The sequence below is a fragment of the Lissotriton vulgaris genome, chromosome 7 (genome assembly GCF_964263255.1).
Source record: "Lissotriton vulgaris chromosome 7, aLisVul1.2, whole genome shotgun sequence".
Taxonomy (NCBI): domain Eukaryota; kingdom Metazoa; phylum Chordata; class Amphibia; order Caudata; family Salamandridae; genus Lissotriton; species Lissotriton vulgaris.
Window position 1 is genome coordinate 624,137,538 of NC_141695.1, and position 25,438 is coordinate 624,162,975.

Below are 25,438 nucleotides of genomic sequence, written 5' to 3' on the forward strand. Positions count from 1 at the left end.
GTAAAAGGTTGTCAAAGCTGTTGTGGATGTCGGCGATTTTGTCGTGGAAGAATGAAGCAAGGGAGTCGCAGAGGACTTGGGAGGGAGTGATGTCGTTGGTGCTGGCGGTGGGGTTGGTAAATTCTTTGACGATGTTGAATAGTTCCTTGCTGTTGTGGGCGTTGTTGTCTAGTCGGTCTTTGAATGCTGACTTCTTGGTTGTCCGTATTAGTTGGTGGTGTTTGCGAGTGGCGTTTTTGAAGGCAGCTCGGGTGATAGTGTTTGGGTCTTTTTTCCAGGCTTTCTCAAGGGTACGACAGAGCTTTTTGGATTCCTTAAGGTCATTGTTGAACCAGGGGGCGTTTTTGCTGCCTTGTTTGATTTGATGGTTTTTCATGGGTGCTAATTCGTCTGCGCTGTGGGTGATCCATTGTGTGAGGTTGATGGCTGCTGGTTAGGGTTCGATGACTTGGCAGGAGGGTTTTGGAGAAGCGATGTGAAGAGTCATTTCTGTCTCCTGCAGCGTTGCCAGAAGCCAGAAGCAGCACTGACCTTCTGGGCTTTAGGGGGAGGAAAGGTGAGGGGTTTGCTGTTGCTTGGCCAAGAGAGTCCAGTACACAAGATGAAGAGGCTTCAAAATCAAAACAGTGTTTTTCTTTATAATGTGATTGTTGCAAAACATTTCACTCTAGTATATTAAATCATACCATTGCATTTAATGGCAGTTTTTAAAAGGGATAGATTCTATTCATGAACTTAGAATCATTTTTGCCCCTACCACCACTGCCTTGGCAACGATGCTATTAGTGAGCCATGGGGAAAGTCAGCTGTCTTTTGCCCCCTATGCATGGGAGCCCTAGGGTGGTGATAAAGATGGTAAAACATGATAGTTTTTTGCATTTGTGCAAAGCAATCTCCGAATTGTTGTTTTTCAAGGTGTTCTCAGGTGATGATGAAGAAAATGGAGGCTCTATGAAAGAGTAATTGCCTAGGATTACTCATTGTAGTCAAGTGGAAGTCAGGAATGAGGCAGGGTTTTCCTGGTTTCACTTTGCGCAGTTCAGCTACAACATGGTTATGTTTTTTCTCTCTCCAATTTTAGATCAAAGATTAATGTGTTGTGCTTAATTCTTTGAGGCACTACATCAGTGCACTGTGTTGAATACAACCAGGTTATGCATGTTTCATAAGGGTTGGTGGTGGTAGTGTTTTGGAAGGGTGACATTATCATGTAGAAGTTAAAATGAAAAGCACATCACCCGTCCTTGGCCAGTGCATTGAGACCATTTGCTCCACTTACCTAAAAGTATTTTTTCATTGTCATGCATTCTTGCACTAATTCAGCCACCTACTCCTCACCATTGAACTATTCATTCATTGAGCCAAGAAGCACTCTCTCCAATCTCCATCCACTCATTCAATGATTGGACACGGTTCTAAAATGAAATATGCGCAGTGGAACACACCATATTTGCATGTTTTCCCCCTAAATTTCGTCTGGGGGAGAATCCCCATAACCCGACCTTGCAGTGTTCATTCAGACATGGACGGTGTGCTGCTCGCTGCATGCAATATGGGGGTAGGTATGGAAAAATGTACCAGGACTGCTTTTGGCAAGGGTAGTACCAGTTTGAAAGGTTGGTATTCACTTGCAAGGCTTGTAAAGAAAAAGAGGAACCCCCAACTATTAATCCTAAATCGGGGTAAATCAATCAGTTTGAAAAGAACATTTAGGAATCAGGGAATAAAAGAATAAAAACTGGACCTAAACAATCAGCATGATATTTACACAACAGTGTTAATGGCAACAACATGTGCTAAAAGCAGCCATAATTATTGACACATGTATTTGTTGAATATCAAAAATACTTTTAATTATTTTGGTACAAAGAATATTTAAATACAATATTCTTTATACCAAAATTAATTAGCACATTTTGTTGCCATTAACACTGTTGTGTATATATCATGCTGAATGTTTAGGTCCATTCACTTGCAAGGCTCCATACTTTTTTAGATTTTTTGTTTTTTTTACACAGCTCACTTCTAGATTTGGTACGGTGTTTTCTCTCCCAGTAGAGGCCTCCTGGAGCTTTCACGTGCAGGAGGCCAATGCAAGGCCCTTGAACAGAAAGCTTCTCGCCAAGAATAAGTGCTGTCAGAGAGTACATGTATAGAGCAGTGCTCTGGGCAACTTTTGTACAGCAAACGATAGACAATGTAAATGTAAATTGATACTTGTAGAGAGCACTACTCACCCGCAAGGGTCTCAAGGCTCTTGTACGAATACCGCTGTGGAACCCATCCTGGCTTTCCCTGTGAGGCGTCCACTCCTGGGCACCCCCAAGGTGGAGGCCAGGCATCCTTAGCGTTGTGGGGGCCGTTGTGGAGATTAAGCAAGCTATTGCCCAGAGTTGCACTCCATGATTGGAATAGGCACCGAGGCGACATACTTAGGGACATATTCACAAGAACGTGTGATAACCATCGCAAAAGTTACTTAACGCAACTTCCAACATCGCAGTCTATCTCGGGAAAATTTTGCTGTGTTAGCCAAGAATTTTCAACACAGCAGTACCATGCAATAGCCTCCAGATAACGCGTCAAATGTCCACGTAAAAATCAATATCTCGCCACAAAAATGCGAAATGTGAACGTAAAAAATCCTGCAATGAGGCCAATCGTGGTGCAAAAAACAGCAACAGGCTTGCAAATCCGACGTGTCTGGTGGGAAATGCACTATAAAAGCTACTAATACAACACACCAGAAATCTAAAGTGCGTATGCAATATGGATGCACCCTGACCTAGCGTAGAGGTCGATGCGAACCCCACATCCCCACAGACCACCAGCAAGGAACAACGGGGTCTGGGAAGGCCAGGGAGAAGAAGGAGAGGAAGACTGGGTGCAGTCCGTAGAAAAACCAGATCAGCGTCACGGAGGTGACGGAACACTACCATCAACTGACCCACAATTAGACTACCGTGAGTGTCGAGGAGGCCAAGAGGCGCTGGCATGCTGTGACAACCTAAGCCAGACACAAACCCGCAGCCAACAGGAAGGCTGCAACAGCGACAGGAGGAGGGAGTCCTGCGCCACAGGAGGAGCTGGAGGAAACCCAGGCCACAGTCATCAGTGTGGAGACGGTGCAAGGAGTCGGGAGTATGGACACAGCTTGAGAGGACCTGACACAACATCAACAGGGTGAGTAACAAACAGGGACTGGGGGGACTAGGGGAGATGGGCCCAATGGCACACATGCACAAAGAGGTCTAGCACACTGCACACCCATAATGACCCAGGATTATGTCCATGTTCCTCGTAGCACACTCCAGCACACACACATAGCAAAGAACAGCACACCCACATTGATGACAATTTGGTAAAATGCGCATAACAGAGAACACAACTGGGTTCGTACATGCGTAGAAACAGGCCTACTACATCTGACAGAGCTGGAAACTGTGAAATGGAAATGTACGCGTACAACCTTACATCCGTCATGTAGTCCAAATGTACACGATCCTGCATCTAAAACCTGCGCCACCAAAACAGTCACAATGTACCTTGTAATTTACAGTCTGCATGTAAACAAGGACAATGTGCCAACATACATGTCAACACAATGTCAACATGCAAAATATAAAAGGACTTGTCTCACATTGGTGGGTTAGTAATAATCTTGATTAAACCTGCAGCTCCAAATATTAAGCAATAGTGTTTTTTTAATGCAAATGCTTCTGATACCTTAATGCCTTTGTTTTATGCGGATTATGGTAGACAGGATGAAAATGAATCAAGCAACTTCGATTTTTCAATAAAATACCGATTTGGAAAACATGTTTTCACTGAAACCGAAAATATTATTGTCTTTTTTTCGTGTTTGAAATGTGATACCGAGCCATAATCGTCTCGTAGCGTGAGTTGGACTAATGTGGAAATACTTTTTTCCCACAATATGGCACCCACTTCTGTGAGGTTGCATAACTCACGGCTGCTCTGCTCACAAAAAAGTCCCCTTTCTATGTCCATGACTCCGTATCCCATTTGGCAGCTTCAGACACACAGGACACAGTTGAACGCAGTCTTTTTTTCTGGTCAGTATCTACCTCGTCTTTTAGCCTCTGACCCCCTCCCACCCCCATCTGTACTTCTTCTCAGAAAGCTTCAGTAGTGCTCTCATTCTGAAGCAGCTGTGTAGCTCTTCTAACTCCTGTAGTCCAGGGTCCAGTCTTCCTGCCTCCCATATACAGCCTTGGTGTGATATTGCTTAAAATAATGCCTAGAATACCCCACATGAAACCTCATTTCTATCATTGCACCATCATACAAGCAGCATCTTGCGCATCTTCCCCTCACTGAAGCCATGTGGGATGAAAGGCTGAATGCTATTCTCTACGTGTGCATAATTGTTTTCCTTCGTTGTCACGTCCATAAAGATTGTTAGCTGTTTTCCCCAATGTCCAACCGATCATATCTACTTCAGCTGTGATGAAACTGTATGCAAAAGACCCCTGTCCTTTCTTTGAGGGGGAGGAGGGTTGTTCCAATACCTTAGACGACTTGGAAAGTCTCCTATGAAGAGTCAACATTCAAGTAATCTGGCCATTCGAGAGGATTTGCTACGATCAGAAAGGTCTCTCACTCTTAGGAATTCTGGTTTGTGTTTTCGATCCGTCAAGGCATAGGTAGTCATCTGCCTTTCAGGCCACTTGAAATGATCTTGCAGTTTTCCCTTCCTTTTTATTGGTGCATTTTTGTAGACACTGTCCATTAGAAATGCTGTATTCAGTCTAGGGCTGGATGGATAAATACTTATAAGGTCCCAAAGGCGAGACCGATTGCATTGCAAATGCTTGTTTCTTTTAGTTGTAGCTCTCCATAAGAGTGCATGTGTCTGCAGGCCATTTCCCACCTCCTCTCATCCCACTCCACATTGTTGCTTGTCACCTGCCCCCTCCTGTGCTACGTTATTCCTTGCCCCCTTTCAACCCCCCATCCTGCGCTGTTTTACTTGTCCCTATTGTTGCTTACCCATCCTGTCCTGTGTTGTTGCTTGTCGTCTCCCACCCCGGTCCCGCGTTGTTGCTTGTCCCCTACCACCTTCCTACCCTGCAATGTTACTTGCCTCTCACATCCCGCATTGCTGCTTTCCCCTTCCGCCCTCCCATGCTGCATTGTTTAGCTTGCCCCCATTGTTGCTTACCACAGTTGTTGCATGCTTCCGCTGGTGTCATGTTGTTGCTTGACCTCATCTCCTGTTGAACCCTTATTGTGACTTGCCCTCTTAAACCATCATGTCCTGCTTTGTTTTGCTTGCCACATTTTTGATTTCCCCTACTGTCCTGCATTGTTGATTGCCCTCTCCCATCCACCCGTCCTATGTCGTTTCTTAATGATGTTTGTAGTAAATGTCCTCTCCGCTGTTCTTCTCTGGCTAGACTGTACTATGTTATCTATGATATCATAGAATGCCAGGGTGTCCCTCTAGCTCAAAACTACCTTCCCAAGAAAGAGGCACCTCAGGGTACCAACCCTGACAACATGGATGGCATTGACTACCCAAAAACACCAAACTACATCCCCAACGCAGATGAGCACAACAGACTCGCTATATTAAAAAAAGACACACCACATTCCCTAAAAAGACAGTGTTAACTAAAATGCAGAGATGAAATAACTGCAACACAAATAAATAAATAAATGACATTAGCTCCGGTGAGCGATCTGTCACCCGGGTTCTCTGTATACAGCTCTCGAAATGTCAGACAGACTATGGGATGCAGCATCCTCTTCGAACCATTCCGCAGTACACGCAGCTGCGACAGCCTCAAGAATATTATCGTCGCCTCTACAGGGATCTCCAACTGCAGTGAACACCTCATGGACGAAATCAGGGGTATAGTGAAAAGCAGCATGGTAGAAGAGTATGCCCAATCCAAAAGCTTCAACGGACAGAGCAGGAGCATCCATTCCATATTTATATTTCATATTTGTGTTGAAGAACTCAGCGCTCCCACCAAGCGTGTGCATCTGGTGAACTGAAACGAAACGAAATCTTGAAAGAATGAACTGCGCGTGACCACTATAGGACCACTCTGGTCACAAAACAAAATAAAACGTGGCTGGCAGACGGCTACTGAAAGTAATGCTCCAAAACGATGTGCCGAAGACAAACACAAGATGGCGGCACGCTGTCACGTCCGCGCCGGATGGCTCGCAGAAAAGACTTGCTGTCCAACGTTGCGTCGTAGCAGGCAAAGAAGAAAACGTCACAGGAAGCGTCACAGAGGAGAAGATGATGATGGCATCACAAGACAGGTAAGATTGTATGTCTCGAGAGTGTGAGCGCGGCAGAGCTCGTGACTCATTCAAAATGTGCCAGTTCAACTGCCATGAAGTCCTTTTCAAACGTGTTCTCAGCGCGTGTTCTCAGCGCACGCTCTTACCTCTACTCTCTGTGCAGTTTCCATGGTACCACAATGACGTTCCTCCATCTCCTCTGTGTGCTATTGTCCTTTCGCACAGATGTGCCGTGAGCCACTCAGCGCGGCGTGAGGCAGCGTGCCGTCATCGGTGCTTTGCATTAGCATATCATTATGAAGGTTGGCTGTGGTAAACGCGCATTGCGCAAACTTCCGTGTTTTTGCCAGTTTAGTGTCGCAGATACCCACACGGAGTAACGTCTTCGAGCTGATCAGTGTTATGCTGTGGTCTAGAGCTTTACTTGTCCAGTACTAGCAGCATGTCTTCATTTTCACGGAGGTGCTTAGTCCGAGCTTCAAGGTCTTACTTGCTCCTTTTCACCATGCTCCTGACTGAGTTCACGCGAAGTTGCCTATCTAAGCACTGGCAAGGACTTTGCTACTGGAGCTGTGATGGCTGCCTGGACAGCGTTTCCAACGTTGCATCGACCTGCAAGCCTTCTACTGGGACACAGCAAGTTGACTTCATGTATATTCTGTTTGGTATATGGTCTGTGCGTTTGGATCCCGGGTGAGAGGTCGCTCACCGGAGCTAATGTCATTTATTTATTTATTTGTGTTGCAGTTATTTCATCTCTGCATCTTAGTTAACACTGGTTTTTTTTTCGGAATGTGGTGTGTGTTTTTAATATAGCGAATCTGTTGTGCTCATATGAAAAGTGTGTATTCTGCGTTGGGGATGTAGTTTGGTGTTTTTGAGTAGTCAATGCCCATCCATGTTGTCAGGGTTGGTATCCTGAAGTGTACCCTATCTAGGAGAGGTGGTTTCTGTGTGGGTAGTTCATGCCCCAAGTACTTGGTGTTTGCGGGTAGTCCATGCCCCATCGCTTGTCCCAGGGTTATTGTCTTTATCCTGCGGTGTACCCTTTTCTGGGGAAGTTGGTGTTTGTGGGTAGTCCATGCCCCATAAGTTTGTCCCAGGGTTTTTGTCCTAATCCTGCGATGTACCCTTTTTTTTGGGGAAGTTGGTGCTTGTGGGTAGTCCATGCCCCATAGTTTGTCCCAGGGTTGTTGTCTTTATCCTGCGGTTTACCCTTTTCTGGGGAGGTTGGTGTTTGTGGGTAGTCCATGCCCCATAGTTTGTCCCAGGGTTTTTGTCTTAATCCTGCGGTGTACCCTTTTCTGTGGAAGTTGGGTGCTTGCGGGTAGTCCATGCCCCATGTCTATTCCCAGGATTACTGTCCTGCGGTGTACCCTTTGAGGTTGAGTGTTTATGGGTAGTCCATGCCCAATTTCCCAGGGTTATCTTTCTTACCCTGCGGTGTACCCTTTTCAGGGGAGGTTGTGCGTTTTGGGTAGTCAACGCTTATTTTTTTTCTCAGGATTGCTGTCCTGCGGTGTACCCTTTTCAGGTGAGGTTCAGTGTCTGTGGGTAGTCCATTCTCCATATTTTGCGCTGACCCCCTGCTTTTGGTGGAGATGGTTTGTGCACTGTTTTTACTTTCGAAGTCTACCTTCTTGCAGCTACTGGCCAGGGCTTCATTTTGGTAGGATTTTGAGCTGTGAATTTATCATACGTTTAGTGTCTGCACATCTTTATCAGGGGTAGTTTGTTTGTTGTCTGCAGCTAACTTAGCTGTTGCTCTTTGGTTGTTTTTTTCGAAACCTTGCTGTTTCGTTAAGGGAGGGGGATGTGGCATAGTATGTTGTTTTCTCTGATAATGATACCTCATGCTAACGTCATCTCATGTTGTACACTTTAACTTTTGGTTCTTCTTCTTTTGTGTACTTCCCTGCTGATTGTGGCATTTGAGGTATTGTTGCCGATCATTCCTTTATTCTGCTATTACTCCTTAAGGGAAGAGGATGTGTAGTAAATGTCCTCTCCACTGTTCTTCTCTGGCTAGACTGTACTATGTTATCTATGATATCATAGAATGCCAGGGTGTCCCTCTAGCTCACTGTGCCTGTCTATTACTTACTGTGGCAGTTGTTCATCTGAGGCTGAGCTGCTAACAGCTGGCTCCTGGTGGGGTTGACCTTACAACTTAACTTGTCTATCTAACCTGGAAGGAACCTGCAATAAAGGATCTTAACTTATCAAGTGGACGCTGCATCTTTCCTTTACTACAATGTTGTTGCTTTCTCCCTCTCACCCAGTATTGTTGCTTTTCTACGTTATTGCTTCCCCTTGTATTTTTGTTTGCCCCCATTGCTACTTGCCCCCTTTGGTGCTTTCCCCCTCCTGTCCCATATTGTTGCTAGCCCCATCCTACCCTTCTGTCCTGTGTTGTTGCTTGCCCCGTTGTGGCCTGCCTCCTCCCACATAGGAATTGTTGCTTACCTGCCTTGTTGCTTCCGCCTCCTACCTTACTATCCGGCATTGTTTTGCTTGCTCCCATTGTTATTTGCCCCTCCCATCCCACTTTGTTTCTTGTGCCCTCCCAGCCCATATTGTTTCTTCCTCCCAAACTCCGGTCCCACGTTGTTGCTTGCCTTCTACTAGTATCACATCCTCCATTGTTGCTTGACCCCATGTTTGCTGACCCTCTTCTACCCTACAGTGTTGCTTGCCCATGTTGTTATTTCCCCCTTCCACACTCCCGCTCTGTGTTGTTGGGCTTGTGCCTGCTGGTGCTGCCCTCATTGTTACTGGCCCCCTCCCGTCCCATGTTGTTTCTTGTCCCATCCCACACTTCTGTCCCTCATTGTTGCTTGCCCCCATTGTTGCTTGTCCTTTTTGTTGCTTGCCCCCACCCTACTTTGTTGCTTGGCTGCATAGTTGCTTCCCTCTTCCACCCTCTGATCACCAGTTGCGTTGCTTTCCCACATCCCATCCTAATTTGCCACTTGTCCCCGTTGTACAGTGCCCTCTCCTGCTCTGCATTGTTGCTTGCCTGCATTGGTATTTTCCCCTTCACCCTCCTGTCCCATGTTGTTGTTTGCCTCCTCCCACCCCTCCTTGTAGCTTTCCCACCTTCTCGCTTCCCCCTCATACCCTCCCATCCCTAGTTGTTTTGCTTACCCCTGTTGCTGCTTGCCCCCTCCTGTCTTACATTGTTGTTTGTCCCTGTTGTTGCTTCCCCCTCCCATCCCGCATTGTTGGTTGCCTGTAATATTGCGTTCTCCACAACCTCACGTCTAGCGTTGTTTTGCTTACCTCTATTGTTGCTTGCCCCCTAAAATCTTGCGTTGTTGCTTGCCTCTTCAACCTGGGATTGTTGCTTGTCTGTTCTTGCTTCCCCCTCCTACGTCATTGATTCTTCCCTTTTACCCTTCCGTCCCACCAGAAGAAATACGCATTGGCAAAGCTGATAGCTTTTGTCCATGTGACCTGTTGGCATGGTTTGTAGCCATGTTGCACAATATTATGACTGCTATGCAGAATGCCTGAAAATACAAAAAATAAAAACTATTATATGGCCAGCGCTGACAAGGTCATAGCACTTTTTTTATTGCACGCAGGAGAGCAAGGCTGCGGGTGGGAAAGGAACGCGGCATCTACATCATCTGTGTTGCCTTCCCACCTTCCTTTCAAGATGCCTCCCACCAGCAAAATAAATTAAAAAGCGATATGACGCAGTTAGTGGCTGTGTCATAGCACTCTTTTTTTAAACTTTCAATCATGCTGCACAGCAGCTGTGCTGTTGTGCATCATGGCAAAAAAACATTGACAAAGACAATCCTGTGCATTGACGAATCCTGTGGCTGGTGGCTACTTGTTTGTCACCAAACTCCATTGCTCACAGCTAGTAATAACCCTGAGAGATAATGGGTAAATTTCACCCTCTTAGCAGGCAGTGTTGTCCCTTGCTATGGCCATGCACCTGAAGATAGTTGGAAGTTTCTCTGGCTGGATATCATGCTGCAGGAAAAGGTCTTGCATGCCAATGCTAGTCATGGGATAAATAGATTTCACCAGGCAGGGAGTAAATGGAACTTCTAACATAGTCAAGAAACGTTGTCTGTCTTTCTGATGGGTGAACTTTTCCAAATTTCAGTCAACCCATGGACGAAGTTTAAAGCTGCACCAACCAGAGTTACATGTGCAAGTCTTTTTGCTCTAATTAGAAGGAGATATGACTACATTTACCAGAATGCATTTGTTTCTTAAACAAAAGCACAGAACTAGACTTAGTGCATCATTTGGTTAGGTATGAGGGTACATTCCAATGATACTGCTCTCCTTTTACCCTCTTACTCTCCCCTCCGTCCATACAACTGCCTTTTCTCAATCCTGCCATTTGCCCCCAAGTCACGTGTGACACTTTTTGCCTTTTACGGCCAAAGAACCTTTCACACTGGGACATGTAGTCCATACTTTCACTGTTAAAAGCAAAACTACAGGCAAGTCAAGTCAAGTCAAGTCAAAAGATTTATATAGCGCGCTACATACCCGGAGGGTCTCAAGGCGCTTGGAGAAGGGTGGGGAATTACTTGTCGAATATCCAAGTTTTAAGTTGCTTTCTGAATGCTAGGTGGTTCTGAGTGAGACGAAGGTGGGTGGGGAGTGAGTTCCAGGTTTTAGCTGCGAGGTAGGAGAAGGATCTACCTCCCATGGTGGTTTTATTGATGCGAGGTACGGTAGCAAGGGCTTGGTTGGAGGATCGTAGCTGGCGGGAGGGGGTGTAGAAGGAAAGTCGTGTGTTGAGGCATTCGGGTCCAAGTTCGTAAAGTGCTTTGTGTGCGTGGGTTAGGAGGCGGAAAGTAATCCTCTTATTGACGGGGAGCCAGTGGAGGTTTTTCAGGTGACTAGAGATGTGGTCTTTACGCGGGATGTCTAGTATGAGTCTGGCTGATGCGTTCTGGATGCGTTGAAGTTTTTTCTGGAGTTTTGCGGTAATACCGGCGTATAGGGTGTTTCCGTAGTCCAGGCGGCTTGTAACCAGTGCATGGGTGACCGTTTTTCTGGTTTCGGTGGGGATCCAGTGAAATGTTTTTTTGAGCATGCGAAGAATGTTGAAGCAAGATGATGAAACGGCGTTGACTTGTCTGTTCATAGAGAGTGAGGAGTCCAGGATGACGCCCAGGTTCCGTGCGTGGTCCGTCGGGATGGGTGCTTTTCCAAGGGCCTCTGGCCACCAAGAGTCATCCCAGGCGGAGGGGGAGGTACCTAAGATAAGGGCTTCTGTTTTGTCTGAGTTCAGTTTCAGACGGCTGTGCTTCATCCACTCGGCTACTTCTTTCATTCCTTCATGTAGGTTGGTTTTGGCGGTGTTAGGGTCTTTGGTGAGTGATAGGATCAGTTGAGTGTCATCCGCGTAGGAGATGATGTTGAGGTTGTGTTGGCGTGCGATGGCCGCGAGGGGGCTCATGTATACGTTGAAGAGGGTGGGACTGAGTGAGGATCCTTGTGGTACGCCGCAGATGACTTCAGTGGCCTCTGAGTTGAATGGTGGGAGGCGGACTCTCTGGGTTCTTCCGGTGAGGAACGAGGTGATCCATTCCAGTGCTTTTCCTTGGATTCCGATGTTTCTGAGGCGCTGTAGAAGGGTGCTATGGCAGACTGTGTCGAAGGCTGCGGAGAGGTCGAGGAGGATGAGGGCGACTGTGTCTCCATTGTCCAGTAGAGTTCAAATGTCGTCTGTTGCTGCGATGAGGGCGGTCTCCGTGCTGTGTTTGGCTCGGAAGCCGGACTGTGAGGAGTCGAGGGATTTGTTGGTTTCGAGGAAGGTGGCGAGCTGGTTGTTGGCGGCTTTCTCGATGACTTTGGCCGGGAATGGAAGGAGCGAGATGGGGCGGTAGTTTTTGAGTTCGGTGGGGTACGCTGTGGGTTTTTTCAGAAGGGCGCTAAGTTCTGCGTGTTTCCAGCTTTCCGGGAAGGTGGTGGAGTTGAGGGAGCAGTTGATGACGTCTCGGAGATGTGGTGCTTTGATGGAGTCTGCTTTGTTGAAGATGTGGTGAGGGCAGGGGTCTGTGGGGGATCATGAGTGGATGGAGTTCATCAGGTGGATGGTGTCCTCAGTGGAGATTGGGTTCCAGTTATTAAGGATGTTCAAGGGGGGTGAAGGTCCTGCAGAGGGTTGGGTGGGTTGGTCTCCGGGTCGGTTGTCGAAGCTGTTGTGGATGTCTGCGATTTTGTTGTGGAAGAACGAAGCTAGGGTGTCTGCCTCTTTCCTTTTTGGGGCGCTCAGGGATTTTAAAAATTGTGGCAGTCCCTCGTCTGCTCTACTAATTTCAAAACCATCCATTTCCAATCGAAAAAACTTTCTTTAGCAACTCCAACTGCTGCTTCATGGAGGCAATGTACCACTTATCGTAGTGGTTCCCAAACTTTTTGGACCGACGGCTCCCTTGACCTATTGGCCATTGGCCGCGGCTCCCTCTTATGTTACTTTTTCGTCGAGTGCAGGGGGCATGGAAGCCTGGACTCGGAAGTACTTCCATTTTAATCCCTGAAAATAATTGGGATGAAGTTGATGAACATATTATAATTATATTTGTAACATAATAAAAATTAAAGCAGTCGTTTAATGATAAACTTTAAATGTTTAAGTGACTGTAAGTGCATAGAAACATTCCTGCGTATTTATGTGGCCCGTGTTAATCGAACTATGCCTGTGCCTTGCTCTTCCCGACTTTGTTAGTGCTTCTATTCACCTTATTTTCCCTTTATCTGTTGTGATGCATCTTTCTGTTTGTACTTCTGTGTTTAGAGCAGAAACTTAGCTCAAGCACAACGGAGCTCTGAAATGTGGACTTACCCTCGTCCCTATGATTTGATTCAGCTCAATGTCCCTGCACATGCTTAGTGGCCCATCACTTTTGTAAAGGTGCAAAGATGCCTAGCTTTAGCCCTCAAGATGCTTAGATGCACCACCATGGTCCATAAGAATGTGGTCACAGATTTGAAATGGCTTGAATGCACGGCTACTCTGTCCCTGAAGGTGCTTTGATGCACATCCTAGTGGGTCCCTGAAGTTGCTCAAATGCACCCCTACCCCTGAAGTCAGAGGTACCCTTCCTCTCTGTGTCACCACCAGCTGTGACAACCACCTCCCCCCTTGCACCACTTCCACGTTTGAGATACCCACTTCCTGTGTGCTCCTTCCATATGTGAGACTCTCTCCAATGGTGCTCCTGCCGCCATCTGGGAGGTCCTCCCCAGCTGTGCTGCTATCACTTGTTATACATACACCCTTCAGAGTGGCACTCTTTGTTTCTTCTGTTCATCCTCTCTAGTGCTCGAGCTCTTGTGCATGTGGTGTACCACTGGGCCGCTGAGTTATATTATCAGAGGGCTGGGCAGGATGGGTGGTGCAGATTGTAAGCCTGCTGGGAGGCAGCTGCCGAGGAGCTGCGGTGTTTGTTTGAATGGGACACAGCGCTGTGCTTTTCACACTAAATCATTGCTCATTAGTGCCTACTGGGAGGCGGCCGCACTACAGATGTGTATGAGGGGGATGTTTTCCAAAACGGAGTTTTGGTGACTTCCCAGTCATAAGGCAGAGGCTCGGAGATTATTGTGGCAAACTGGCAAAGTCCAGTTTGACGAGATCTCTCTCTCTCCGTGGATCTCAAGTACAACACAGGCGTACCCAAGTACTGCTGTTTGGCTTGCGTTTCTGATACTTTCAGAACTGCATAAAATAGGAATGGGTGATTTACTTGCCAGATTCTCTTTAGTTTCAATTTAAAATGACAACAATTAGTTTGTGTCATTTACATAAAGGTGTGGTATAGAGCTCGGGGGAATCTCTCATGATTACCCGATCATAAATTTCACATTTCCTTTCTTCCGAACCTACTTGTATGAAAATGGCCTAGAGGCGCTGCAGAACACGGGCAGCGATAACGCTTTGCATCGCTTCTGATTGCACCTGACCCTGCCTAAGTGGAAGCTTTTTGAAGCATTTTACGTGCTGGGGCTGGGCCAAACCATGTTCCAGAGTAGACGCTGACAGGGGGGCGTTCAGAACTCCCCCACAACAGTCCCAAATGGGTTACTCGGCGCAGCAAAGACATAATCTACAAACTTTCCACATTACAAAAATCTTATTCACAACCTACCTTTCCCACATTCCTAAGATGTGTGTGGCGCCCCTGGCTAGTTCTTATGGTGCACCAGGGTACCGTGCCGCACAGTTTGGGAACCACCGACTTATCGCCTTGGCGAAATGTTGTCAACCCGCGGTGGAATGGGGATTGGCCACCCAGACATACTACTATACTACTGGGAGGCCCATCTGCTTGTTGTGAATGAGTGGTGGTGCGTGGCTTTGGGGAACCTGCGTATGGGGAGGATGTCTGTTGAGTGGCTGTGACCTTCCCCACCTGCTCTATGTGGGAGGGCCTCTGCATCTTTCCCTCCCGCCACCCGCATTGTGCTGGAGGTATGGAATGCTGCCATGAAGACTGTGGGATGGGCTAATCTCACTTTGTGGCTCGGCACCAGAATTCCGCAGAGGGGGTTTGCGGCCTGAGATTCTACAGGTATTTAAAGGTTGGGAGATGTGCTACATGTTGGTATGCTCAAGTCCTTACAGGGCCTGCAGGAGGAATATGACATGCACCGCACGCACGCAGTTCTATAGGTATTTGCTGCTCCGTCACGCCCTCCTCCCTCTTATGCGGCCTGTAGAAGATATCCCGGATTTTTCCCCGATGGAGGCCAAAATCCCTCTTGTAAACCTCAAGGAATATAAATTATCGGAAATATAAAACATGTTACAGTGTACTGTGCAGGACCCGATGGTGGAAGTGTGGCAGGCGTGTGGAGGGTGAACTGGGCTGTCTGGGTGACGACGACTGGAGGGAGGCAGTTGAGGCCCCCAGAGAAGCAGTGATCACCATCAAATTTCAATTAATCCAAAGTAAGATACTTCATAAAGTATATCTCTCTAGGGTCAGACTCCACTGTATGAGCCTGATCCCTGCTGGAAACTGTCTGTGGTGCGGTGACCCAAGGGGGGTTTACCTCTTATGTTCTGGCACTGCCCGGGGCTGGCCCACTTCTCATGCTGGGTTGACTTAAGAGGGTGATAGGTTGGACTATCCCAGAGACCATAAACTCATACTTTTCCATATAACAGATGATCTGGGAGGCACTCGCTATCAGAAGACACTTCGTTGGTTTGGACTCATTGTCACCAAGAGGGATATTGCCAGGGCCTGAAAGGCGACAGGTGCCCCCACATGTAGACACCTAGGCCAAGGGCATGGATCACTGTATGGGATTGGAACATTCAATCCACTTGTCATGGGGCTGCCAAGAGAAACATTTTAACATCTGGAAGGATTGGGCTGGAGTATAGAGGGATACAGCTCGAACTGTGTACAGGAAGGCCATGGGCGGAAGGTGGGGTGCGCAATATCAATGTACGAGCGGGAAGATGGGATCCTGCCGTACTGTCGGGTGGTCAGTAGTTCAGTCGTGGGATGTAATGTAATGTCTTTTCCAGGAGCTGGCGGGGGGGAGGGGGCGGATTTGACAGACGACGACGAGGGAAAATGTATTATTTCTTTCATTTTCCCTCGTCATCGTCTGTCTAATCCCCTCCCACCTCACCCGACCGTCCCACCGCTCTTACCTGCACGGGCTTCTCCTAGTCTTTTCTGCCTTCTTCTGGTAGTATAATGTATTCTGATATTTTGCATTGGCACTGCGCTCATTGGGCTGCTGTTACATTGAAAGTTGCAAAATTTATGAAAAGTTCAAAAACAAAAACTACAGGCAATGTGCTGGCTAAAAAGCCAGAATGGTGAGTGTGTAATGTGATATATGGGACCCCTTGGTACCAATGGCCATCCTCTGGGGCCTCTGTGGATAACATACCTCGCAGCCAGATGGGTCCTGCATGAGAGTCCTTGTAGAGTACTGCGTTCTTGTGCTTGTGGGTCAAGTACATCTGGACACACATCCACAGGATGGACAGCAGCATCAGGGTGCACAGGAAGGCCAGCACATCTTTCTCTTCGATGGGCACGTGGTCTACTGAGCCTGCGGTGATGAGACAGCAGCCCAGCAGGAGGATGTTGATGGCCATCAGGACAGATAACGCACGGCCTCCTTTTTTCCAGGGTCCGAAGCTGTCAGGCGCGCTCCCTTCCACCTGGATGCCGGACTCACCTTGCTGGTTTGGGGAGATAGACTCATCCATTTCCAGTTCTGGGACTGACTCTTTGCGGGAGTCTGGCACCATCATGCTAGAGTAACAGTAGGTCTCGAGTCCAGGGGCCACTATCGGGAAAGACAAGACATTATGAGTATTAGAACCTTAGATGAGATGGTATAATTGGTTCAACTTATCAGAAACCTTATTTTGCTGCTATTGACTACTATTGCTTGCCTACGTACTAGTTCAGTGGTAAAGACAGGGTGTGAGGCTGCCCTGCATGAGAATAAAAGTGTGAATGCTAATAACATAACTGCCTTCATTTTTGGACATCATTAGTTGTTAATTGCCATTGCCTTCATTATGCGCCCTCAACCTGAGTCGATTATGGTGTAACAGACACGTAAGGATGTTTACCTCCTTTTCCAGGAGGCATTGAACACTTTTAATGTTTTGTGGCAGAGTACTCTAATGCTTAACGAGTCACCAACGGGGCATACCAAAGGCCTTCATTAGGGGGGTGCAGAACAAGAGGCCACTGGTCTTCACATAGTAGTGAAGTACATGGGTGTTTGTATGGGTCACTGAGTAATACAGCTCCCCACAAGTGCGCAATACACCCCTCGCGTGGCACTTGTTCATGTGTGTGCCTGCTGTGCAGCTGACCTGTACTGTAGCAGGTACACATCCTGGTCCAGTGTACTATATGAAAACAACACATAACATCACAAATCAACAGCTATACCTCCTCCGTCCAGGCAGTCGGTGCAGAAAAGCAAAGACCCACTCATACAAAGCTACCTGATTGTCACACTCTGAGAAGTATATTAAGAATTGCATGTTGCATCAGGGCGAATAATACCATACACAGCAATCACACTCTGTAAAGATGGGTACAGCAGACTCATAGAGGAGGCATATAATGGACTCTCACTCCGCGCCTCCCTCACTCTAGCCCCAGTGAATCACACATAATGGTCAGTTAGCATAGGGTGCACGCTCAGGTTTTGTTTCACACACATAAGATGGCAGGACCACTGTTTTGTATTAAGCAGCCATTGCTTACTTTATTACATCAGCCTTAACCCTTTGAAGTATCGGGTGAACCAATTGACAACTTTAACTTGCTCTCCACACCCTGTGTGCACGCTTGACATGTGATGAATAAGAGATGATAAGCATTAGGACCATATGCAAATGATAATACATCTTTCAGATGATGACACCATAACAGCATTGCAAGCGTTACCGTCTTAGGCAGCTTGAAATGACCTTCTTTGTCTAACATCAGTGTCAATAATCCGAATGTGCATTATATTAGTACTTTACATTATCAAGAATTTACAACTTTGGGAATTGAACCTTCTTCGGTGGTAGTGTGGGGAGTCTCTATGAGTGAAATCTGACAGATAGGAACATGAGTGATCACATTACAGGGGGCGTACGGAATCTGGAACCCTCTTCTAAGATTGGTGAGGGTGTCCACAAGACAGTTTAAAAGTGTCGTTTGTACTTTTTTATAAATCCACTCTTTCCAGCAGCACATTATGGTAGCCCTTTTACTCCCACATGCAGGTTGTGGTTCATTCTTTGGACAGGGATGAGGTCTAGTGTTATAGAGGGTGATTTAGTTGACTGGTGGTTCTCCTCTTTATCCCTAATCATAACAGTCCTAATCCCCCTCTGCCCCTCCTTGGTAGCTTGTTACTTTGACCTCTGATGGCTTTGGAAGTAAAAGGTGGATTGATGGAGCCATTTTGAACTCAAGCCAAAACAGTTCTAACCTCCAATTATTTTGCGCAGGTGCTCCCTGTTTCACTAATGTCTTTCTGAAAAAGTTGACACTCGCCTTGTCACGAGGCCCATGGAAACGGATCATTGTTTTACAGATCTTCAGGTTGCTGTAGTTACGCTAGCAACAACAAGAACAAAGCAGGGTGGGCTATTCTATGGTCGCACTAGTATTAATGTACACATTCAAAACCGATCTAGACGCGCAACTGTATACGATCCCGCTGCTAAGGAATCGTTGTATAAACACAATTTTGATAGAAAGCTGAACCAGGAGTTCTTTGTATCTTTGTAATATAGCCCTCCTGTTTTTAGAATATTATACAGTACACAAAACAATATCATTTGATCAACCCCAATTCCATTGGTAACAGTTATATCACACAGTCACATATTCCTGTTGAAAAATTCTACTTTTATTGGTTCTTTATGGACATAAGTTAATCAGCCTAGCCAACGTGTTTCATCAATGAGGGCTTCATCAGGGTTTGAACTTTTGCGAACAAATCCATATGATCAATCACTATAGTTGAAGCCTCAGTGCAGCACCGTATTTTCCCTCATACAATAGCCAGAAAAAAAGATTAAAATCTTCATATAAATCCATTTTCAGGGATCTAGTTTTCTGTTCTTTATTTCAAAGTATTTTATTATTAATTTTATAAGCAAAGACATTAGCATTTCTGTTACAAGGTAAGCCATTCGTAGTTTGTACAGCAGTGTTTACAGGTACTTCGAAATATATGCTTAGCCAGTGATGGAGCAAGGTGAAGAACAAAATTTTGTTCAAACTTGCGAAGTTAATCTCTCCTAATATAAGTAAACAGACTAATAAGCGTGTGGTGAAATTATTAATCAACTTAGTTTAAAAGATACACTCACAAAAACACACGCAGGTTTAATATGCTTTTTGATGCAAACGCAAAGAACAATTAATAAACTAACCTTGTCTATTGTCTTTGTCAATATTAAATGCGGCAGTTTAAATTAATAGCATGTGCTTATTTTATGTGCTTATGTTATGTCTTTGGTGATAAAAGCTCTAAGAGTTCCTGACATTCGAAAAGGACTGGTAAATATGATGCTGCTTTGTGTGCTACATTCAGAAAAATGGGCCAGCAAGGGGTTTTGTTTAAATTATCAGTGACAGCAAGTTAGGGACTCTAATTAATTAGGAACCCACGCCACTACCAGTTAGTGGCTGAATATAGTTTCTCTAGTACACATCAATAATGTTACCACACTAACAAAATGAATAAATACAATAACCAGGTTTTTTGAGTCAAAAGATTATTTTTTTCTTTAAGACAAAGGAATTTAATCAGTGATAAAACAGGGTACAGGAAAATGCATTTGGGATATAGAAGGAGTGTCTTATATACTCCTATAGTACATCAGAAGGTAGGTCTAAACTGCTAACAAATAATAACACAATGACTTCAAATCCAAAGGTAAATGAAAATCAATGGTGATTGATGAGTAACATGCAGAATTAGACTCAATAGTCGACGTTTCGGTCTTTTGGAGATTGTTTCATAAGACCATCATCAGGACATAGTCTTTGTGCATTATAAGTGGTGACCCTATGAAAAATTAAAGATCTGAAACATACACTTTCCAATTGGGTCAGTGATGCTGGTTGAGGTGAATCAGTAGACAACAAAACTCTGTCAACTATTGGGACAGTAGCTTCGAGGCGGAAAATGCTTAAAACTTAATTTCAAACAAGCAGCAGAAGAAAATACCATCAGGTTTCAATGTGTATATTACTTCAATGGCAGCTGGTGGGAAGTCACGATTTGTGAGGTTGGAAACACGAAGCAACACCGTTGTCAACGTCGGCAGCGACAGCGTATTTGGTAAACGCAGCTTTTTGTGCTAAGCTAGGTAACATAATTAACCCTGTTAATTAGCAAAGGGGGAGGGTAACTGAATGGGTCTCAATTCTTTAATTAATTGATGTCTTGTGTTTGTTTAATAATAGTTTTCGGAGTAAGGCCTAAGAAATGGTGTAGAAATATGGCTGACAGAGCTGCTGAGACGAAAGCTTGTCCAGAGTAGTTTCTTGCACATGCGCAGCTGTGAAGAATTCTGCTGCGAAGCTGTTATGAAATAAAGAGCGATTTTCTTTGCTGAGATGAGTGTATTCACGGAGGCCAGCCAAGGACAAAAAATTGATATGGTGGCCAAGGCCAGGAAGTGCTTGTCCTAAGCTCAAGTAAAAGTATTGTTCTTGAGGAAATGGAGGATGTGGAAACCAAACGACAATGGGCTTTATATGAAGCCTGGTTTTTGGACAAAAGTTGAATGACTTAATCATTAACTGACACCGGACAGCCAATGAAAAGCACGGATTCCTATGAAAGAATGTAAAATGTAGAAAGTTTAGCTAGAGAGAAAGGTATAAATTATGACACCATGAGCAAAGAAAAAACTCTTGCTTCCCGATTCCTGAATGGTGTGAGACATGCTGATGGACTTTTGGCGCATGTAAGGACAGCAGACTTAATGATTTATTCTTTTCTAGGTACACAGAGATTTAGACAGGGAAATAGGTTCAGGGAAACAGATTTTACTAATTTTTCATGTTTCTGAGCTTACTTTGAAATGTCAGTACTAATTTTCATTTCCTTATTAAAATGCTACTTTCCTATTTTGCTTATAAAATAAAGATTTCTAAACGTTAAAATGCTTTTTCTTTATGAAAAATAAAGTAAATAAAATTAGATTCGAAGCGACAAGCTGGTCTTGTTTATTCATGGTCTAGTTTCCATTAGTTGATCCATCAACCTTTAGTGGTTTGATTTTAGCTAATAACGAGTTTTAAAATCATTATAATGAAGAATAAACTGCAGTTGTACATATTAGTGTAAATATTATGTGTACAGATTTAAAATCAAATCACCTGATTCAGTTGCTCATAAATTGTCTCATAGGTGTTATGGGCCTGTATAAGTGTTTAATAGTGAATGGTGAGTATTGAGGTGATAAATAGTGTTTGTGAGACAGTTTTTCAATAGGAGCGCTGGATCAATAACTTGGTAGCAGAGTTCGGTTACTATGGTAACTAACATGTTACATGGTAATTACATAGGATTACATGTTTAAAACTTGTTAAGTTTGTTTAGTTGTTATATGTAGTCGAAAGGTTTTTTCCAGCAGTGTGAAAACTCCTAGATGTACGTACGTACATACATGAGTAGTATGACAAGTGAAGTTGCACAGTGCATTTGTTCTGTTTCAAAATAGTGGTATCATCGTATATCACTAGTGTTGTGGACGTACAGCACAAGTTTAGGGATTTTTAGGTGTGAAAGGTAGAATTTATAGTGAGGATTGTCTATGAAATCGTAGCTTTCGAGTATAGGGACTACTTTTGTCTTGTTTTAAAACTCACTGTGAAAAGAGTAGTAGAAATTATCTAAACTTGAATGAAGGGTAAGGAAGCGTCGTCTATCTTACTGGCAAATGAGTATTTCTATTGGTAGGTTAGAATCCTACTAAAGAATCATGTATACATGGCTAAGGATTTTTCCGTATGAATGTGTGTAAATGAGTTTGTAATACTCGATCGAGTGAAACTCTGAATTGTCTCTAAGGAGGTGTAAAAATCTCTGTATGTGCATTCGGAGAGAAACAAGTTCGTTATTACTTGCAAGAAGGGTAGGGTAAGGCTACTTACTTTATCGACGAATTTGAATATACTGTGAAAATAGCGTTGTCTATTTCACGCAAAAAGAATACTTGAATGTATGATAAAACTATCACTTTATTTTAGTGAAACAGACAAATGGTTTTTTTTGTGAAGTTATTAACTGAATTTCATCTAATGTATTGTAAATATGGCGCTGTGAAAATTTTTTGTTAAGGAGGTGTTAGTTTAAAGAGTGAGAGACAGAGCAGCATCTCTGCAGCGGCAGCATACGTCACTGGTGTTGCGCTGTGATTGGCTAACATACGTCACAGTGTTTGTGCACAGATTGGTTTACGTGACAAGACAAGTTTACAGCTGATTGGCTCATCCTGAAAAACAGTAATTCTACTGGTTGAGCAGAATAGTGACGTGGCTTAACCTGATTGGCTTGTTAGTGAATTTCATGCACGGATTGGTTGGTGTTGCGGAACAACAACTTCATGGTTACGATCTTTACCAAATTTGAGGAAATAGCTTAAAAACATGGATTATTATTTCAGGAAAGAGAAAAAGAAACTTACATGGTTTCAGAAGTTGAAAAATAAATTTAAAACTGACAAGAAAATTGAAACGTGAGGCGGAAAATTAATTTATAAGTACAAACCACCTGCAGCTTATATGTTAGGTGAATATGGTTACCATACTTGTCTCTGAATTGAGAATTGGATGAAATATACTGAAAATGATGGTGTGTTAGCATGGCCAGAAGAAGGAGCATTTAACATAGCGGTTTTGAAAAACTTAAGAGAAAGAATGATAAATCTTGTACCAAAACCCAGACCTACACAATTTGAAGCTTTAGTTGAATGGGAAGATGAGATGCATGAACTAGAACGTGAGAGTAGAGGAATTCCAAAAAGAATAGCTAGGGAAACACATCAGGATAGAATGCGTTGATGGAGCAGTGCAGATATGTGTGATGGCTTGTACCCAGTGAGGCTAGCTAATGAGACAACTGGAAAAAGGCAGTCCCAAAAGAAAAATAATATTAGAGAAGAGAGTGATTCTGAAGATGCAGTTTTAGAAGAAATGTATACTAAGAAACCGCCACCTTATCAACCAGTTTGTACATGGACTACTCCACCAAGTGCCCCACCTCCACCTAGAGAAAAAGTTGTTGAGAAATCCCCTGAAATAAATTTGACAAATAATAAAACTCCAAAAAGGTCAGAAACAAGACCTAATTCAAATATATCACCAGTAAATAGTAATTTTACTGAAACTCCAGATCAGAGAAATGAGACCCCGAGAGGTGAAATCAGAGCAGATAGGTACGAAGGGTTACCATTACCGGATACTTAAGAATATATTCGTTCTGCAAATGAATTAATTCAGCAGTTAACTAAAAGCATGGAAGCAGTAACAGTGCCTGTAACGATTGGTCCTGTTCTTCCAGTATTTGATCAAAAAGAAATTAGACATTCAGCCTTAACTGTTCCATTAAATACAGAAATGCAGAAAGTAACTGAAAATTGGAATTCAGATTTAACAGAAATACATCGAGATAGAATGATGCCTGACTTAACACTTAATCAAAGTTTGACATGCAGAACCCCAATTGGTGCAGATTCTGATTCCGTATCACCAGAAAAGAGTATAAATAAAATAAATTTAACGCAAACCCCAGAATATAAATTACTTGATGTTGGAAAACTGAAAGCAGATATAGAGGAATTAATTATTGGGACAATTGGAACTGACAGTTTAAAGGCTTATCAGGATGATGAATTATTATTTATTTGCAAAAGTATAACATGGAAAACGAAAAAACAGATATGATCAATTGGAAGAAATAGCTTCTGAATTAGAAGTTGATTTGAGTAAGCAGAAAAATTTGCAGAAAAGTTATAGGGTAGATTTCTCTGAAAAATACATTGAAAACATGAATACTTCAGGAAGAATTACACATATATGAGATTTAATTGTGATTTTGAGAAAATGGGGTGAATTAAGTAAATGGAGAGCGAAATGGACAAAGAAAAGAGATGAAGACAGAGTAAGTTTGAATTTTCTTGTAAAGGAGAAAGAAAAAGGTGGTAAATGAATTTCCAATGAGGGAAATAGCTGGTGGTGGATTTGTGCATGTCCCATGGACAAGACAGGACATTTTACTGTTTACAAATGATTTTCCCCGATAGAGAGAAAAACCTGTGGAATGGTACCGACAGGTAGAAAGATTTGTGAAAGTTTCAAAGGTTTTGTGGGTAGACCTGGATGGAATTTTTGATATAATTGTTCCATCAGACCTTTGGACAGAATGTAAAACTGCTATAAATTGGCCTAGAGAGGAACCCCAACGAGATAAAGTAACAGGTGCTCCTTCACCAGATGTGATGAGAAGTTATGAACAAGTGATTGTATTTTTGAAAAACAAAATTCCTCCAAAAGAAATAGATTGGGTTAAAATTGATAGAACAATTCAAGAGACAAAATAATCTGTACATTCATTTTATGAAAGACTAGCAGCCCGACCCGACGTTGTCCGGGAGCAAAAGGCTGCTTCAGGGCCCCCGCCCGCCCCGCCGAAGAGTTGTCTGTGCAAGTCCTGGCCCTGTTCAACTGATTTGGCCCACTTGTGTTATTTTTTTAATTCGTATGTATTGTTTTTCGTGTTTTATGTTGTCCGCAAGATGTGAGGAAAGTGTCGTGTCACCTGTTTAATTTTTTTTCTTTCGAAGGTTCTTTCCGTGTGTTCGTTTTTGTATCCCTTCAAAGAAGTTTCCCTTTCTTTTTGTCAATTGTGTGGTGAAGTCCTGGCAGTGCTCGAGTGATTATGGGCAGTTGTGTTATTTTCGTTATTCGTATGTCTTATTGTAAGTGTTTTATCTTGTCCGCAAGATGTGAGGAAAGTCTTGTGAATGCGCAGTCCATTGCGTTTCTCCGTTAAGAAATGTCGGCTTTTTTTGATCGTGTTTACCCCCCTGTAACGTCGTTGGTCAATGGCTAATGGTTAAAGACTTTTTTTTTTGGTAAGCCGAAGTCGTGTGTGTGTTTTCTTTAGTGCGTTGTGATTGGTGAAGTATGCGATTAATCCTGCCCCCTGTGTGGCGTCATTTGACACTCCTCGTCGATGGAAGGCCCGCCCGGTTTTTAATGCGAAGTATTTACCGCGCTGTATGTGTGAATTTAAATTCATTGAAAGCGCATTTCCGCTGTTTGTGTTGGGATTTGCAAATGTTTGTTAGAAATTCATTAAAAGCGCATTTCCGCTCTATGTCTGCATATTGTGCGTTCTAAATTCAGTGAAAGCGCATTTCCGCTCTATGTATGCATATGTAAGTGTGTTGTGAAGTCGCTTGGCCTATGTTTGTTATTTGCACTTGGCACGGCCCTGTAAACGCCCACATTTGTTGTTTGAGACGCCCACGGCCACACCCCCAAGGGACTACTTTACCACTTTTGGCGTTTTTGCTTTTTTAATGTATATGGTGTACATATCTATAGCCTATGTCCTTCTGCCACATCTCCCCTTTCAAATGATGTATTGGGTGTAG

General features: G+C 44.1%; 1 protein-coding gene across 1 annotated transcript in view; it reads right to left on the minus strand.

Annotated features, from left to right (window-relative positions):
- The window catches only part of LOC147702155 (proton channel OTOP2-like), a 399,525-nt gene that overhangs the window by 351,669 nt on the left and 22,418 nt on the right, over positions 1-25,438 (minus strand). The window contains exon 2 of the mRNA XM_086930800.1: positions 16,180-16,584. Within this exon, the coding sequence (XP_086786926.1) occupies positions 16,180-16,549 (370 nt within the window). The 5' untranslated portion in view covers positions 16,550-16,584. The remainder of the gene's footprint in view (positions 1-16,179; positions 16,585-25,438) is intronic.